Here is a 16,709-nt window from a genome sequence, read left to right as displayed (position 1 = left end):
CCAGGTACAGAGGAGTTAGGTAATTTGGCTGAGGTTACAAAGCCAGGATTTAAATCCATATTTCCTACTCCAGGGCCCCAGCTCTTTTATTATCATTTTCTTAACGTTTATTCATTTATTTTTGAGGGAGAGCATGCACATGAGCATGGGAGAGGCTGAGAGAGAAGAAGAAAGACTCCCAAGCAGGCTCCATGCAGTCAGCCCAGAGCCTTACGTGGGGCTCGAGCCCATGAACCGTGAGATCATTACCTGAAATCAAGAGTCGGATGCTTGACTGAGCCACCCTGACACCCCAAGAGCAATAGCTCATAAGCATCATGCCACAGAACCTCCTGATTTGGGACTCTAATCAGCCAATTTAATGTAGTATGATAAATGCTAAGCTGAGGTGTTCCAAAGGCGAAGGTTTTCCTCTGTCTGACATTTCCCATTACAAGGAACTCCAAGGGAGAGTCTCGGTTCTTTTGATATATGAGATTTTGGCTCTATTGTGCATGGCTTGAAATAAAGGGGTATACTGGGTTTCTGGGCTTGGGGATGCATTATGAGAACCTCACGTCAAAATAAAGTATTAATCTCAGTCCCTTGGTAGTTGGAAAACAATGTTCCTGAATCCTGCACTCCTATATCTTCTAAAGCACCCAAGGGGTCTGGAGGATCTGCTGGATGCTTGGGGGTGAGGGGGGGATTTGAGGGCACTTGGCCTTGTCAAAGAATAATGGGAGTATTCCCAGGAGCTATTAGAGGCTGGCTGCTGAGCTTCTGGAACAGCCCTGGCTGGTGGGAGGCTTTCTGAGCCCGGGCCAGGTGGCGGACCCGTCGCCGCTGCTGTAGCCAGTAGAGCATCTCCACCTTGTCATGCTTCATCTTGTCCAAGTATCGCCGCCCCTTAAAGGTCACTGGCTCACCAAAAACTAACTCAATCTCCTCCAGGAGGGAAGCCAGAGGGGTCTGCACTAGACTGATCTTTCTGTGTAGGTGGCTGCGGAACTGATTCTCCCCCAGGAGGCGACTCAGGTCCATGTCAGTCTTTTGGAAGAAGCGGTTGGGGTCAGAGGCTTGTCGCTCAAACCATTCCAGTTTCCCCATCAACATTTCCCGCAGCTGAATGGGTTTCAGGGCTTGCTCCCAGGCGCTCACCAACGAAGGCAGCTGCCTCAGACGAGCGTTGGAGCTGTACTTGATGGCCATGTCCAGCCGATCCTTGTCAGGGACCTCAAGCATGGACCACAGCCGCTCCAGACGCTTCTGCAGACTCAGGATTTTGTAGGGTTCTCCCAGGGGGCCGCTCATCTCAGTTCCTAGCCTGTGCCCCAGCACGGTGTTCCAGTCCCACTCTCCTGGCACAAAGTCTGGTTCTTCATCTTCCTGCAAGGGAGGTGGGCGCCGAATCTTTACGGACTCTCTGACAGGGGCCTTGACCTCCACAGGAACATCCTCTTCATACATTTGGAAGATGACGTGGAGGAAATCTGTCTCCTGGCTGGTGAGGTACTTGAAGTAGTCACTCACCGACAAGGTGGCTTTCCACCAGTTCACCCATGAGGCTTTGTTTGACCACTTCTCCCAGCCTTTGCTTGCTTGCAGTGACGTGAGGGAGGATATCTTATCAGAGGTGGACTGTAAAATGTTTGCTCTCTGGGAATAAAGTCCAGCTAACTTGGGATTGATGACGCGATGCTGTTTTTCTTGATGTAGAAAGGCTGAGGACAGATACGTTGACCAGTCTTTATTGGCCGCAGGCTCAATGAGGGGTCCCTGGTCAAAAGAGAAGTGGTCAAGAGAGACACGGCTCATCAACTCCTTGTAGACCTCCCTGATGTTATTGCCAACAAAGCAACCAACATCCATTTCCTCAATAAGTTTGGGTTCTAGTTCACCAGCCAGGTGGTTGTATAGAACTCCGGCCCTGTCAACGTGGAAGGAGTCCAAAAAGTTTCTCTCAGAGACCTGCACAGCAGCTGCTTGGACCACAACCTGATTTCCTAGCTTCAAAGTAACAGTCACCGGCTGTGGTTGAAATGGAAGGGATTTGGGGCACTGGAGGCCCCACTGCCCAGTGGCTTCTTCCTCTTCGAGGCCCTTCAACATTCTCTGCAGCTCCTCCAGGCGATGTGCTGCAGCTGGGCGGCGGGTCAGGGCCCCTAGGAGTGGGGGCAGGCCTGTGTCCAGTGATGAGTAGTGAGTCCTCTCCAATTTCATGTTATTTATCATCTGCTTCAGGTCCTCAGCCACCGTGTCCCCTGCCAGCTCTGGTTTGCTCTCTGGCGCCAGGACCAACGGGGTTAAGGGGCGAGGGGGGAGTGGAGGGACGCCCAATTCATCTGCTAGCTTCCAGCCCTCCCGCAGAGAGGGCATGGACTGGCCCCTCTGGAACTGGGAGCAGAGGGGCAAGTGGGAGGTAGGGGGAGCCCCGCTGGTGGGAGTCACAGAGTACCTGGGCGGTGACACAATCGGTGCGGAACTGAAGTCGCTTTCTCTCCTCTTCTGCACGGAGGACAGCCATTGGAGAGGCTTCTTCTTCTTCAGTTGCGGGATGGACTTCAGTTCCTTCAGTGGATCCAGTTCAGGCTCACTGAGAAACTCCCGCGGGCGGCTGAGTTGGATGAGATAGTTCAGGTTGAGGGTGCAGCACGGTACTTGGGCGAAGCCGGAGCTGTGAAGCAATGGGCTAGGGAAAAGCTCGAAAGCCCCAGTGGAGCCTACAGGGCGCAGCTTGTGCATGCCGCGGTGGGCCTGCTCTACCTTCAGCAGGGTGAGGAAGTCGGCGAACAAGCAATGATAGACCTCAGGGCTGGTAAGAAAGATTGTGCAGTCCTTGGCGAGCCTGGCGGTTAAACGGGTGAGCGTGGCTGATTCAGTGAAGACACTTGCGGGGGTCGACATGGTGTTCAGCAGGTGCAGGTAGTGTAGGAAGAGCTGCTCACTGCTGAGCAGCACGTAGACCTGGAGTCGCTTTCGCAGTCTCTGGTTGTTCAAGTGGTTCAGACTAGGTTCGGGGGGAGGCTCCTGCCAGCTGCACTTGAGCTCGTCCAGGATGACCTGAGTGAAACGGAGACGACTTTCGGTAGGCACGCGCACCGCCAGCCCACTATTGGCCAGCCGCTCGGCCACCTGGCGGCACAGAGACTCCGCCGTCAGCCGTGAGACCGGCGAGGGCAGCAGCATCGGCACCTCCGGCGGAAGGCGCTTCTGAGATTCTGAGCATGTCGCCTTGCGGGGGAAGAGCGACAGCGGACACAGCAACCGGTGGTAAAACCGCTGGAGCTCGGGGTCCGGCTTATAGGGCTCCATTTTAGCGCTGGCGGCACAGGAGGTCTGGCCAGAAGGGCGCCGGAGGATCCTAAGGCAACCAGGGGTCACTAAGGCAACCAGGGGTCGGATGGCCCGAGTGCGCCTGCGCAGCCGGTGAGTGCCAAAGCGAGACGTGCGGGAGGGGTGTTACGTGCGCGCGCACCAGGAGGCGGGGCAAAATGTGACTTCCGAGGCCCCGCCTCTCCGCGACGCAGTTGGAGGTTTGCCTCCGAGACCTCGAGCAGTTCAGGTCTTCTGGCAGGTGACTGGGTCCGGGATGGCTTCGGACTCCGGGGACCGCGGGACCGCCTGCACGGTGAGGGTCGAGGCCTCGTGTGGGAGCCTCCCTGGGCAGAGAGCCTCGGACCCCGGGGTTAACGCAGGAAGAAGGGAAAGAGTAGGCACCCGGGGCGGGGCCTGGGACCTCCCCGGAAAACCGCTTCGAGACTTGCGGGGCTCTTGGCGTTGACGTTGGAGGGTTGGCGTGCTGGTCCCGGAACGATCATGACTGATAATGAGGGCGCTTGAGGAGGGGTCACGTGAAGACGTTTTCCTAGGCCTTCGGGGCGGCCATAGGGGAGGTAATGAAGCAGGGTCACGCAGAAGGGGTCCCCAGCTCTCATCTGCGCGTCCCTGACGCCCTTGCAGCTGGAGTTCGCGGTGCAGATGACTTGCGAGAGCTGCGTGGACGCGGTGCGCACGTCCCTACAAGGGGTGGCAGGTAAGAGCCAGAAAAACTGCGGACAGTCTTGAGGCCTCTGGAAGGAGCCGGCAAGTCTCTTGGACCAACCCTACTCCCATTTACAGGTGTAGAAATTGAGACCCAGAGACAGGAAGGAATGTTCTCAGAGTCATACGGAGATGCAGAGGCAGAGCCTAGAGTACAGATCTCAAGCCTGCCCTGCCAGAGCCCTCTACCGGCCCTGACACACTGGTATTGTGCATCTCAGGTGCCCAGGGAATGAGGAGCTAGGCAGAGGATAGATAGCCCCACCTACAGAGGGCGTTCCCTGGATACGGCGGCGGCTCTTGCTTGCCCAACAGCGTAATCTTGACAACGCAAACAGCAGCCTTGGCCGTGTTCCATCCCATGCAGCTCCTGATTCTCATAAGCCAGTTAACTGGTCTGGAGGTGACCTTGCACAACAGAAATATCTGAGAGGGCAAAGGCACTGGGAACTGCCTTCCTTTGATTCTGTTAAATGTTCATCCAGTCATTCAGCAGGTATGGACCAGACACTGGGGGCTTTTTAGGGAGAAGTGTTCACAAATGTTTCAGACACAGTCTGCCCTCAGGTAATGATAAGCATGGACGCCTTGCTCATGGAAGAGCAGTTCTGAGAGGAGATGAATGAGATGGGTTCTGAAGCTAGGGCAGTGATGGCACTTAGCCTGTATAGGGCAGCAGTAGTGGGTAAGGGTATGTGCTCTCGAGTCAGAATGTTTGTGGTCAGATCTCCTCTTTGCCACTGAACGGCACTTAGACTTCATGCATGTTACTACTTGGGCCTGTTTCTTCACCATTTAAATGGCCATAAGCTACTCTTCAGGACTGTCATGAAGAATAAGTTAGCTAATACATGTAAAGCACTTTAGAAAAATCTTTGGCATGTAGCAAGAGCTCACTAAATCTTAGAAATTATGAGAGGAAGGGCTTACAGGTGGCAATCTGATTGGGCAGAGGCATTCGGGGACAGATATTGAAGCAGAGAGAGAGAGAGAGAGAGAGAGAGAGAGAGAGAGAGAGAGAGTGAGAGAGAGTGAGAGAGAGAGATTTGCCCTTTCTGGGAGGCCTGGGGCTTTGGAGAAGAGGGTTCTGCTCTTCTCGTAAATAAGTGGGAGAAGCTCCAAGCCCAAGGCTCACTTCCTTGAACCCTTGTCACACGTCTTAGAGTTCCCTGTGGTCTTATGTTTTCTTTCTTACTAGGCTTTGAGCTAAACAAGGGCTGGCCTGGCCTCACTCTGCACCAGCTGCACTGAATCTTGCTCAGCTGGGGAGCCAGCCTTCTTGGTTCAGACCAAGGTCAAGAGTTGAGGAAGTGCATAGTTACAGGGAGCTTCCCACTGGGGCCCTCCCACTTGAGAAGCAGAGAATCAGCTCTTAGGAGACCCCAGAAGAGGAACCCACTTGCATGGAAGCCAGTCCATCAGAAAGTTTTGTCTGCTGTATATCTAAAATATATTCAGAAGTTAGCCTCTCTTTTTCCATACATTGGCCTTCACACCAATCCAGGTCACCTTAGCTCTCCCTGAACCACACAAGAACCTCATCTTTGTGCTCCCTGTTGCCTCTGTAGCCCCCTCCAATAGCTTTTCCATACAAAAGCCAAGGTGATTTTTAAAATTGTGACTTAGATGATATCACTGCCCTACTTAAAATCCTCCAGAAGTAATAATGTTTGAGAGCGTCCCATGGGCCAAGCACTGCTCATTTAGGCCTTTAATATTTCTCTGAAGAAGGTAGTAGTATCTCCATTTGCAGATGAACAAACTGAATAGAAAACTCGACAGAAAGGTTGAGTAACTTGGCTAAGGCCACACATCCGGTATGTGGCAGACTCAGAATTTCAACTCCAGAGTCCACATTCTTTTTTTTTTTTTTAACGTTTATTTATTTTTGAGACAGAGACAGAGCATGAACAGGGGAGGAGCAGAGAGAGAGGGAGACACAGAATCCGAAACAGGCTCCAGGCTCTGAGCTGTCAGCACAGAGCCCGACGTGGGGCTCGAACTCACGAACCGCGAGATCATGACCTGAGCCGAAGTCAGATGCTTAACCGACCGAGCCATCCAGGCCCCCCCAGAGTCCACATTCTTAACCACTATACACTGTGGCTTCTCCCAGTGGCCTCCCGTTGCATTAAAATTAAAATCCAGATTCTTTCCTTTTGGGCCTTGCTTGACTGGTCTCCACTTACAGCTTCATATCTAACTATTCACTTACTTACTTAATTTATTTATTAGAGAGAGAGAATATGCATGAGCAGGGAAGGACCAGAGGGAGAGAGAGAATCTTAAGCAGGTTCCATGCCCAGTGCGGAGCCCAAAGCAGGACTAAATCTCATGACCCTGAGATCATGACCTGAGCCAAAATCAAGAATTGGATGCTTAACCAACTGAGCCACCCTGGCACCCTGTATCTGTTTACTCTCAGCTCTAGCCACATTGGCCTTCCTCTCTTCTTAGAACATGTCGGTGTTCCTGCCTCAAGGTCTTTGCCAGCGTTGTTCCCTCTGTTGGAATACTCTTACCTGACTACATTCAGGCCCTCACTTAGAGGTTCAAGGAGACCTTCCTTGACCAGTCTAAGTGGCTTGCCCCGCATTTGTTCCCTATCACCTGTTTCATTGATCACGCTTTTCACTATCTGAAACTCTGTTGTGTGTGTATTGGGCATTTGTGTCCCTGCACTGGAACACGTGCCATTTCATGGGTCAGAGATGTGACCTGACTTGTTCCCTGTTTATTTGCACTGCCTGGAACATGGCACGTGGCAGGTGCTTAGTGTATGCTCGTCAATTAAGGCAAATAAAAAAGTTCCTCACACTGTGTGCTTATCTGAGCCCCAGGAGCCTCAGAACATCAGCCTTAGGGGCTCAACCTTACTTTCTGTGGGGCAAGGAGACCAAACATCAGCTTTGGGGCTGGACAGGCTGCCTTCCAAGCCAGTGGTGCCCCCCTCCCGGCCTCGTCTCCTCACCTGCCAGATGAGGACAGTATCATCATCCTGATGTGTGTCAGACAGAGCACAGCTCTTGGCGTACCCTGGAGTCAGACCACAAGAGTTCCCCCATTATCCTCCCTGTACGCCCTTTGCAGCCATTGGCATCCAAAGGCATCTCTAAGTGGACCCAGAGCGCCCAACGGTTCACAGGCTACCTGGTGGCTCAGGATAGAATTTTGTTTGAAGTGAGGGCCAGTTTGGTAATTGGAGGGTTTTCTTCTCACAGAGTCACCCTGTACTTGCAGGAGAGGGGATGCATGTGTTCGTCTGATGTCTTACAAATTCTGCCCCTCCCCCGTGCCCCCAACAGTGTCGCTGCTGCTGCAGGGGATCCGAAGACACAAGCCTGTGAGAGAGATTCCTGTCCCTTAGGTGCTACCTCTCCCTGATAGCATTTCCCAGTTTTGCCCCCTGGGCTGTTATTCCCATCTCTGCCTGATGGTTAATCCATAGGGAGTCTGGCTTCGGAGTCTGGCTTCTCCCACAGCCTGTGAGCTCCCTGAGGACAAGGACCAACGCTTTTCCTGACCCTGGCCTCCTCCATGCCTAGCACACATTTGTTGAAAGAATATGCAGGAGGGAAACCAAAGATGAAGGGAAAACCAGTAGTCCGTGTAGCTTTCAGTTCACAGGGCACCAGCTCAAAAGGGTGAAATGGCTTATTTAACCTTTGTTCTCTGGATGGCCCACGGCTCCCCTGGGCTTAACCTGCAGAGCAATGGACACATTTACTAAGTTGAAAGCAGAACGGTGGAAGTCCTGCAGGTGAAAGCTGCATTATAGTTCCCAACCCATCACCCGTGTGCTGGCTAAGGGTTTGAGAGCTCTCTTGAAAGGCTTGGGAGGGCCAAATATCTGAATGAAAGAGAAGCCCCTTCTCTTCCTTCTTTGAGTCGGCTCAATGGCCCTCAAAGCTAGGCGTGGGTCAATCATCCCGCAGTCTGTGTGTACATAGGGTCATTTCAGGGATTTGGAGGGCACCTGAGACACACTGACTTTGGAGGCTGACCCCTGTGGACCACACAGCGCTCCTGCACTCACAGGGGACTGTAAGCAGTGCAGCGTGAGTTACTTGGGGGAAAAGGGAGCCCCTACAGGAGGACAGAGGAGGGGCTGCTTCTCAGGGTGAGCGGAGTGTCTGGGCGGGTTTCCAGAGCTAGGCTGCCTGAGATGAATTCCAGTTCCCTGATTTACTACACCGTGCATTTGAGCAAAGTTCTTTAAGTCTCTGCAGTTTTCTCATCTGTAAAACAGGGATGTTAGTACCCACCTCACAGGGTTACTTGAGTATCAAATGAGCTAATATGGGTAGAGTATAAAAAGCCCACAGTACATGTGTGGAAATGTTAGCTCTCATGATGATGGTGATAGCACCCCCCTTTTATTTATTTTATTTTATTTTATTTTATTTTATTTTATTTTATTTTATTTTAGGGAGGGAGCACATGTGCACGCAGTAGGGAGGGGCAGAGGGAGAGAAAGAGAGAGAATCTCAAGCAGGCTCCACTCTCAGCACAGAGCCCAATGCAGGGCTCAATCTCTTGACCCTGGGATCATGACCTGATCCAAGATCAAGAGTTGGACACTCAACCAACTGAGCCACCCAGGTGCCCCAGCCCCCTGCCCTTTTAAATTAATTTACTTTGAGAGAGAGGGAGAGAACAGGAGCAGGGGCAGAGTGAGAAGGAAAGAGAGAACCCCAAGCAGGCTCCGTGCTGTCAGTGTGGAGCCTGACATGGGGCTCGATGTCGCGAAATGTGAGATTTTGAGCTGAGCCCACACCAAGAGTCTGACATTTAACCACCCAGCCCCCCCTTTTAGGTGTGTGTGACAGTTTTGTTGATAGGTAATTCAGATATCCTAAAATACACCCATTTTAAGTATACAATTCAGTGGTTTTTAATATGATCAGGGTTGTGCAGCCATCACCACTATCAATTGTACATTTCATCGCCTCATGGAGGAATTGTACACTTTGGCGATCACCCTCCTACTCCCCCACCCCCCAATCTGTTGTCTCTATAGGTTTTCCTATTTTGGACGTTTTGTCCATAATGGCATCATCTAATGTGTGGTCTTCTGTGACTGATTCTCACTTAACATGATATTTTCTAGGTGCATCCCTGTGGTAGCATTATCAGCCCTTTGATTCCTTTTTATCTCTTTATGGTTGAGAAATATTCCATTGTATTGATGCACATTTCCTTTTTTTTAATGTTTGTTTAGTTTTGAGATAGTACCAGCGGAGGAGGGACGGGGTTGGGGGTGGGGGGTGGGACAAAGGATCCGAAGCAGGCTCCACGCTGACAGAAGTGAGCCTGATGTGGGGCTCGAACCCATGAACCGTGAGATCATGACCTGAGCCTAAGTTGGACGCTCAATCGGCTGAGCCACACGGGCGCCCCTGGATGCACATTCATCAGTTGATGGGCATGTGGGTTGTTTTCTCCTCTGGGCTATCATAAATAATGAAATACTGATGGCCCGCTTTTATGCAAACATCTTAAGTAATTACCTGTGTTTCTTAAGTTACAAATAACTCCTGGCTTATAACAGGGACACACAATAACCCTGGAGGTGAGGTGGCATTGTCCCCACTTTATTTATAAAGACACAGACTCAGAGAGGTTGAGGGCCTTAAACAGCCAGCAGGCAGCTTCCCAGCTTGCCTCCAGCCGTGGGGAGGTGGGTGAAGATGTGGATGGGGTGTCAGCCCTCTGCTGCCCGCGCCCCCCCTCTCCCCACAGGTGTCCAGAGTGTGGAGGTGCAGTTGGAGAACCAGATGGTCCTGGTGCAGACCACCCTGCCCAGCCAGGAGGTGCAGGCCCTTTTAGAAGGCACAGGGCGGCAGGCGGTGCTCAAGGGCATGGGCAGTGGCCTATTGCGTGAGTAGCCGCTACAGCCCTGGCCTTGGCTTCTCTGGGAGGGAGGGGGCTGGTACACATCTAAACTGTAGGATTCGGAGGTTGGGGGTTCAGGTGGCCTTGGGGAAGGCATGAGAGTCATGCGGGGCTCTCTCCTTGCCCTTTTTGAGCTGATGAAGGTGTGGGGCTGAGGTGGCGAGCCAGCCCAGGTGTCCTGATAACCTTGCAGAGAATCTGGGGGCAGCAGTTGCCATTCTGGAGGGGCCTGGCCCTGTGCAAGGGGTGGTGCGCTTCCTACAGCTGACCCCTGAGCGCTGCCTCATCGAGGGGACCATTGATGGCCTGGAGCCTGGGCCGCACGGACTCCACGTCCATCAGTTTGGGGACCTCACAGGGAACTGCAGCAGGTAAGTCATCTGTAACTTCCCCGGTGGCATCTTCATTCCCCCAGTTGTGCACCCACTCCGTGCAGAGGCTGTGTTCGGCCGTCTACACAGGCTTTCGCACTTGTTCCTCACAAGTACTGTAAGGCATATACACACACACCCAGTCTACAGATGAGGAAACTGAGGCTCAGTCAAAGGCCCCAGGGCATGTACATGGTAGGGTGGGATTTGAACCTTGATATTCCTGCTCGTAGCCACCTTACTGCCTCTGAGAAGGAAGTAACTCCTACTAGACACAGAAGGGCAGGTCTCCGTGTCATGGTGTTTGTCATGCTGTGATGCAATTAGTTGCTTACTCATCTGTGTCTCCCCCAAAACTTTATTGAGGGGAGAACCCACATCTGATTCTTCTCAGTGCCCTCAACCCAGAGCCTGGTACAGAGTAAGTCTGTTTGCTGAGTGAGTGGGTGAAATAAATAGAGAGGATGGCCTGCGAGCCACTGTTTTGCTGCCCTCCTGCTTACCTTTTGTTCTTAGCTGTGGAGACCACTTTAACCCTGATGGAGCATCTCATGGGGGCCCCGAGGACTCTGACCGGGTGAGTGTCCATCTGGGTGAAGTTTAGGCTGCAAGGGGGCCCGAGGCCTCAGGCAGGGCAGGTTGCTCCTGGGGCGTTAGCAGACAATTCCATTTTGGTGGGGTCCCCTCATTTTATTTTGTTCCAGTTTAGAAACATTGACCCTCCCTGTGGTTGAGGCCTGACCCCAAGAGCTCACAGTCTGGTGAGGGAGACCCTTGAGGACCCCATGGTTGCAGAGCAGTGAGATGACCCTTGCAGGAGCCTGTGGGAGGCCCCGGGAGCCCAGGGCAAGCACCCGATCCAGCCTGAACCCAAGGACATGGGCAGTGGGAGAAAGCTTTCTGGAGAACTGAAGGTGTGGAAGTTGAAGATTTTGCCTGAACTAAAGAGGCCATTTCTGATGGTGCAACTCCCAGCTTGGAGTTTTGTTTTTCACCAGAGAATTGTTTCCCGTCGGCAGTGAGTTCTATGCTGCCTTGGTTTTTGCTTATCTGAGTATTGCTTGTTCTGTTAGTTATTCCACAGTTTCCTGTAAGTTAACTCAGGTTTTTCCTTAGGTAAATTGGGTTATTTTTTTTTTTTAATTTTTGTTAATGTTTATTCAGTTTTGAGAGACAGAGGCAGAGCATGAGCGGGGAAGGGGCAGAGAGAGAGGGAGACACAGAATCTGAAGCAGGCTCCAGGCTCTGAACTGTCGGTACAGAGCCTGACGTGGGGCTCAAACTCACGGACCGTGAGATCATGACCTGAGCCGAAGCCGGATGCTCAACCGACTGAGCCACCCAGGCGCCCCAGATTGGGTTATTTTTAATGCTATAATCTATCATGGAAGGTTTAAAACATTGCAAAGGAGAGAAACTTGTCCTAAACTCCCGTGTCCCTATCACCCAGTTTCAACAGTGACCAATTCATGGCCAGTGTTTTTTTTTTTTTTTTTTTTTAATGTTTATTTTTGAGAGACAGAGACAGAGCATGAGTCGGGGAGGGGCAGAGAGCAAGGGAAACACAGAATCTGAAGCAGGCTCCAGGCTCCAGGTTGTCAGCACAGAGCCCGACATGGGGCTTGAACTCACAAACCGTGTGATCATGACCTGAGCCGAAGTCGGACGCTTAACCGACTGAGCCACCCAGGTGCCCCATGGCCAGTCATTTTTCATCCACACCTCCAGCCTTTCTCCACCATTATTTTGAAGCAAATCAAGACATCGTTTCATGTAATTAAGGTCGGTTTATTTTTAACAAGAAACCTAATACTGCCACAGAGAATGGAAAACCGGTACTTGTAGCCATAAGAGCAGGGTCATTGCAAAAATGACCATTGGAGGCCAACTAAACGTTAGTGCAGTCCTGCTGGGTTCTGGCCTGCAAGGTCTGAGAACTGAGGAAGGCCTGCTTTTTCTCCTTTATGTGGAGATTAGTGAATGTTAGAGAAGGTGTTGAAGACTGAATTAAACCTTTGTCCTGGGTGTCATCCAGGATGATTGCCCTCACTCAGGGATTTAATGTTTCCTAACACCCGGTCACATCTCCTTCACTTCTGGGGTATGTGTTCCCTCTGCACTCGGAGATTCAGTACCAGGGCAGGCTCTGGGGCCTGGTCCCTCTCCTGGGACCTGGCAGCCCCTCTTTACACCCTCCCAGGACTCACAGGCTTCCTGGATTTGTAATTTCTATCTGATGAAGGTTTGTAGCCTTCTGCCACAGGACAAATGAAGCTATGGTACATGTTTCTTAACTCATGTACCTGATTTCTTGGACTTTTGACAGCTCCCTCACATTTCCGATGGTCAAAAGTTTGACTCCTTTCCCCTCCCACCCTGGGAAGTCAGAGAAGGGTTTCTGTCGGGTCCACTGTGTGGTGCTGTGTTTGTGCTCCGTGTAGCAGTGACCTATCGCTGTGAATCAAATCATTCCCAACTTGGGGGTTTAAAACAACAAGCATTCATCTCCATTTCTCCGGAGCAGGAACATGGGTGCAGCTTAGCTGGGGGCCTCTGGCTTGGGGTGACTATAATCAAGGTGTTGGCTGGGGCTGCAATCATCGCAGGGCTCATGTCACTGTTGGCAGGCCTTGGGTCCTTCCTGGCTGTTGGCCAGAGACATCAGTCCTTTGCCACATGGGCCTCTTCCTAGGGCAGCTCACAACACGGCAGCTGGGCTTCCCCCAGAGCGAGTACGCAAGAGAGGGCATCCAAGATGGAACCATTCTATCCTTGTAACCTAGCCTAGTAAGTGATGCTAGGTCTAGCACGTGCACAGTGGAAGAACACAGAGGGACGTCAGTACAGGGAAGGTGCATCTTAGAGCACCTCGAGCCTTGCAAGGTGCTGTGCAAGAATTAAGCAGGTGAAGAACAGAGAGTGGGAATGTCAGGCACAGATGGGTAGGGGTGGGGGCGACTCCATAGGCAGAGGCCCTGCGGCATGAACCAACAGGGAGCAGTTGGGAACTGGCAGTACTATGTTAGGGAGTGGAGACCGGAAGGGTGAGAGACCATCTTGCAGCCTTGCTGTAGCCCAGGCCCCCTCAGGGCGGGGGATGAGAAGGGGCTGGGGCCAGCTGCTCTACTGTCCACAGGTCCTTGATAGAGATAAAGACTTGAGCAAGAGCTGGGCTGCCAAAGCTGCCGTGGTGACTGACAAGTCCCTTTTGGATTTCTGCATCTGCTTTTGCCCAGCTGGAAGTGAATTCAGTGTGGGGGTTTACACCAGAGCCTGGCTGTCCCTTTGCACCTCTCGTAACTGGTCCCCAAGCTGCCTTCCCTTCTCTTGCCTCCCCCCAATCCTTCCTCTTCATGAGCTGTGCTAGAGGTTGCCCCAAAGCAGAGAGTAACCATGCCATGCCCCTGCCCAAAGCCCTTCTTGGCTCCCCAGCTCCTAAGGGCATAGACCCTGGCCAGCTGCTTGGTGTGACATTCAAGGCCCTGCGGCCCAGTTCTACTTGCCCAAGTGCAGGGGCAGGAGTGGACCGTGCTGCTGGGTCATGCCTCTTGAGCCGTATTGCTAGGCTGCTTGCTCTCTCGGCCCAATCCTGAAGATGCTCGTCAAGGCTCAGTATCACCTCCCCTTCCTTGATCTTTCTGCCATAAAGGCCCCCACCGCAGGATAACAAAAAGCGCCAGGTGTAAGCAGCAGATGTCTCTCTGGAAAACAAGATAAAGCAGAAGTGGCACTTCTTGCTGCTTGTCACCCCCGTCTCCCAGTGACATGCTTTGTGACCATTCTTCACAGCAAAGTCATGTGCACCAGCCCGCACAGGCACAGGCACTTGCTTCTGCCTAAAGCGTCCGATTGGGCACAATTTATCTGTACAGGCGTGGGCTTCCGTGACTTACCAGTAAGGTCCAGTCACCTGCAAAAACCTACTCACTGCCGTACTAACTCTGTGTTTCATAATCGCTAGTCTGTTCGACGTCTGTCTCCCCACCATGCTTCGAGCTCCTTGAGGGTGAGGACTGCATGTGCACGCTACAGCATGCCAGCAAAGTGTGTCTGATGGAGGAAGTGCTTGGTATATGTGTTAGGACATTTGTTATTACCTTCAAAGGGAAAAGGTAGGCAGAGCCAACTTCTGGGGGAGGGCAGGATAGGCTCCTTGCTCCCTGTGTTTCTTCTCTGTGTTCCTGGAGGCTGGGAGTCAGGGACCAGTGCTGGCTGCTTCCTGTGGTCAGGAAGCCAAACCTGGCCAACTTAAGCCCAGGGGAATTGCATGCAGACCGCCAAGGGCTTAGAGTCAACAAGAGGCTGGAGAACGGGCTTGTAAAGAAGAAGGAACCAGGCTGGCTTTTGAGGCTGGGTTGCAGGGAGGGTGACAACCTTGTAGGAGAAACAGTCTGGTCCAGTGGGCATGACTTCCTAGGAAGGGGGTCACTGGCCAGGATTTCAGTCCCAGGGAGGGAGCCTCTAGTTGCTATCCTGTGTCCTGGGCCATTCCTTATCTTACCAGACTGCACCCAGAGGAGGGCACTGATACTTTTGGGGAAGGGGAATCGGATACTGGGAAGCCAGAAGCTGGTGGCTGTGCCCCACGTGCCCCTCTCCTCACCCCTGTATGTCACCGCAGCACCGAGGAGACCTGGGGAATGTCTGCGCTGACACTGATGGCCGAGCTGTCTTCAGGATAGAGGATGAGCAGCTGAAGGTGAGGTGGAAAAGAGGGTGGGGACCTTTCCTAACAGGTCCACTGTCTGAGGCTGTTATCTGCCCTCAAAGGTATGGGATGTGATTGGCCGAAGCCTGGTCATCGATGAGGGAGAAGACGACCTGGGCCGGGGTGGCCATCCCTTATCCAAGGTCACAGGGAACTCAGGAGAGAGGTGAGTGATGCCACCCCCGGCAGGAGGCTGTGCTGTGCCAGCGGTGCACGGGCAGCCCTGGAGGAGCCCAGACCAGTTTACAGCGCCCGCTCCTGACCACACATTCTTCCTCAGGTTGGCCTGTGGCATCATTGCACGCTCCGCTGGCCTTTTCCAGAACCCCAAGCAGATCTGCTCCTGCGACGGCCTCACTATCTGGGAGGAGCGACACCGACCCATCGCTGGTGAGGGACGAAAGGAGCCGGCCAAGTCCCCTGCCCACCTCTGAGCACGGCCTCAGCCTCGGATGTGTGACTGTTCTCCCAGCTGAGCACCTCCACTTGCAGAGAGCGGGCAGGGAGGCCCTGCTTGCCCAGTCCCAGGAGAACTCGGGTACAGGGTGTGTGGGGTTGCTGTGATGGCGCCTTGGCAAATTAAAGTTTTATTTTCATACAGAACGTTGGCTTTTGTCCGTGTCCCAACAACGTCCCTTTATGGCCTTGGTGAACACAGTTCCCCTACCTGTCTCCTCCCTTTGAGGACCACCTCTTAGCTTTGGAGCCAAGCAAAACTGGATTCAAATCCACACACTTCCCGAGGGCTGCGTCCTCCTCCTCAGGGTCAGTGCTGGGCCCCAGCACTCATATTTCTGTCAGGGCAGATCCTGCTTTAGTTCCTCCCTGTGGATGGACCTGTAACATAGGAATACGGGGGCTGCAGGTGGCCCTCTTCCCCCCCGCCTTGTCAACTGAGTATCAGAAAAAGACTGTCTGCTGAGGAGAGGGATGAGGCAGACGCACAGGGAGAACCTGAGAGTTGTTGGATAATGCCAGACGCTCCAGGGTCCCCACTCTGGGCCTTTCCTGTGGCCAGCTACTTCCTGACCGGGGAGGGGGGGCGGTCAAGAGACACTCCTGGATTTTCCCCATGCAGCGCCCCCTCCCCCCTTTTGAAATTAATCTGGCTTGAGTTGATTTCTTTACTCACAAGTAAAAGACTCTTAATTAATCTAATAAAGTGCTTGGCGCAGAACGTGGCACATGGGAGGTTCAAGGGAGCAGTGGCTGTGCATCTGAGGCCAAACGGGGCCCCTGGAAGCTGCCCAGCCAAGCTCCTCCTCTCACAGGGGTGGCCAATATCCAAGGACTAATGTGTGGGGCCAGGCTTTCTGGGCCTCCCCACTTACCGTTTTGCCCCCCTACCCTTCCCCCCACTGGACCTTGTCATGCTTGCTCATCCATGACAAAACTGGGGGTTTTTTTTGACACAGTGGACTGTCAGAATACAAACTTTGCCCCTTACCCTGCCTTCTTGGAACCGGGCAGGCGGTTTTACAGTTAGCTGGCCTTGGCTAAGATGTGCCTGGCTCTGCTCCCACTCCCCCCGGCCTTGCCTGTTGTTCGGTCACGGCTGCTGGCTTTGCCTCCAGCCCCAGCCCTTGAACCCTGCTCTTTCTTGCCCTATGCTGCCAAACCTATGCTTGTTGCTTTCCAGCTCCCTTGATTCCTGGGAACCACCCTTTTAAGCATGGGGCCCAGGCTGTCTCCCCTATTCTTCCTCCAGAGCA

At 52.9% G+C, this 16,709-nt stretch overlaps 2 protein-coding genes across 2 annotated transcripts; one reads left to right on the top strand and one right to left on the bottom strand.

The window, feature by feature from the left end:
- Positions 1 to 238: 238 nt before the first annotated feature.
- Positions 239 to 3,346, bottom strand: CCDC87 (coiled-coil domain containing 87). The gene is given in 2 exon segments (XM_047878943.1): positions 239 to 764; positions 766 to 3,346. Coding segments are annotated over 2 exon segments (2,553 nt in total). The 5' UTR covers positions 3,295 to 3,346; the 3' UTR covers positions 239 to 740.
- A 122-nt stretch (positions 3,347 to 3,468) lies between these two features.
- On the top strand, positions 3,469 to 15,600 carry CCS (copper chaperone for superoxide dismutase). Its single transcript, XM_047878944.1, has 8 exons — positions 3,469 to 3,610; positions 3,943 to 4,015; positions 9,766 to 9,903; positions 10,112 to 10,289; positions 10,806 to 10,866; positions 14,911 to 14,988; positions 15,060 to 15,163; positions 15,278 to 15,600. Exons 1-8 carry the CDS (start codon positions 3,572 to 3,574, stop codon positions 15,429 to 15,431), a joined length of 825 nt encoding a protein of 274 aa, XP_047734900.1. The 5' UTR covers positions 3,469 to 3,571; the 3' UTR covers positions 15,432 to 15,600.
- The last annotated feature ends 1,109 nt before the right edge of the window (positions 15,601 to 16,709 follow it).

Source organism: Prionailurus viverrinus, chromosome D1 (genome assembly GCF_022837055.1).
Source record: "Prionailurus viverrinus isolate Anna chromosome D1, UM_Priviv_1.0, whole genome shotgun sequence".
NCBI lineage: Eukaryota > Metazoa > Chordata > Mammalia > Carnivora > Felidae > Prionailurus > Prionailurus viverrinus.
Note: the sequence above shows the minus strand (reverse complement) of the source record. Positions and strands in the feature narration are given on the sequence as shown.

Excerpts from the sequence above, each read along its gene's own strand:
- CCS (XM_047878944.1), top strand. The coding sequence starts at position 3,572 with ATGGCTTCGGACTCCGGGGACCGCGGGACCGCCTGCACG. Across the intron at positions 9,904-10,111 it reads CATGGGCAGTGGCCTATTGC|AGAATCTGGGGGCAGCAGTT; the intron begins GTGAGTAGCCGC and ends ATAACCTTGCAG. Across the intron at positions 14,989-15,059 it reads TAGAGGATGAGCAGCTGAAG|GTATGGGATGTGATTGGCCG; the intron begins GTGAGGTGGAAA and ends CTGCCCTCAAAG.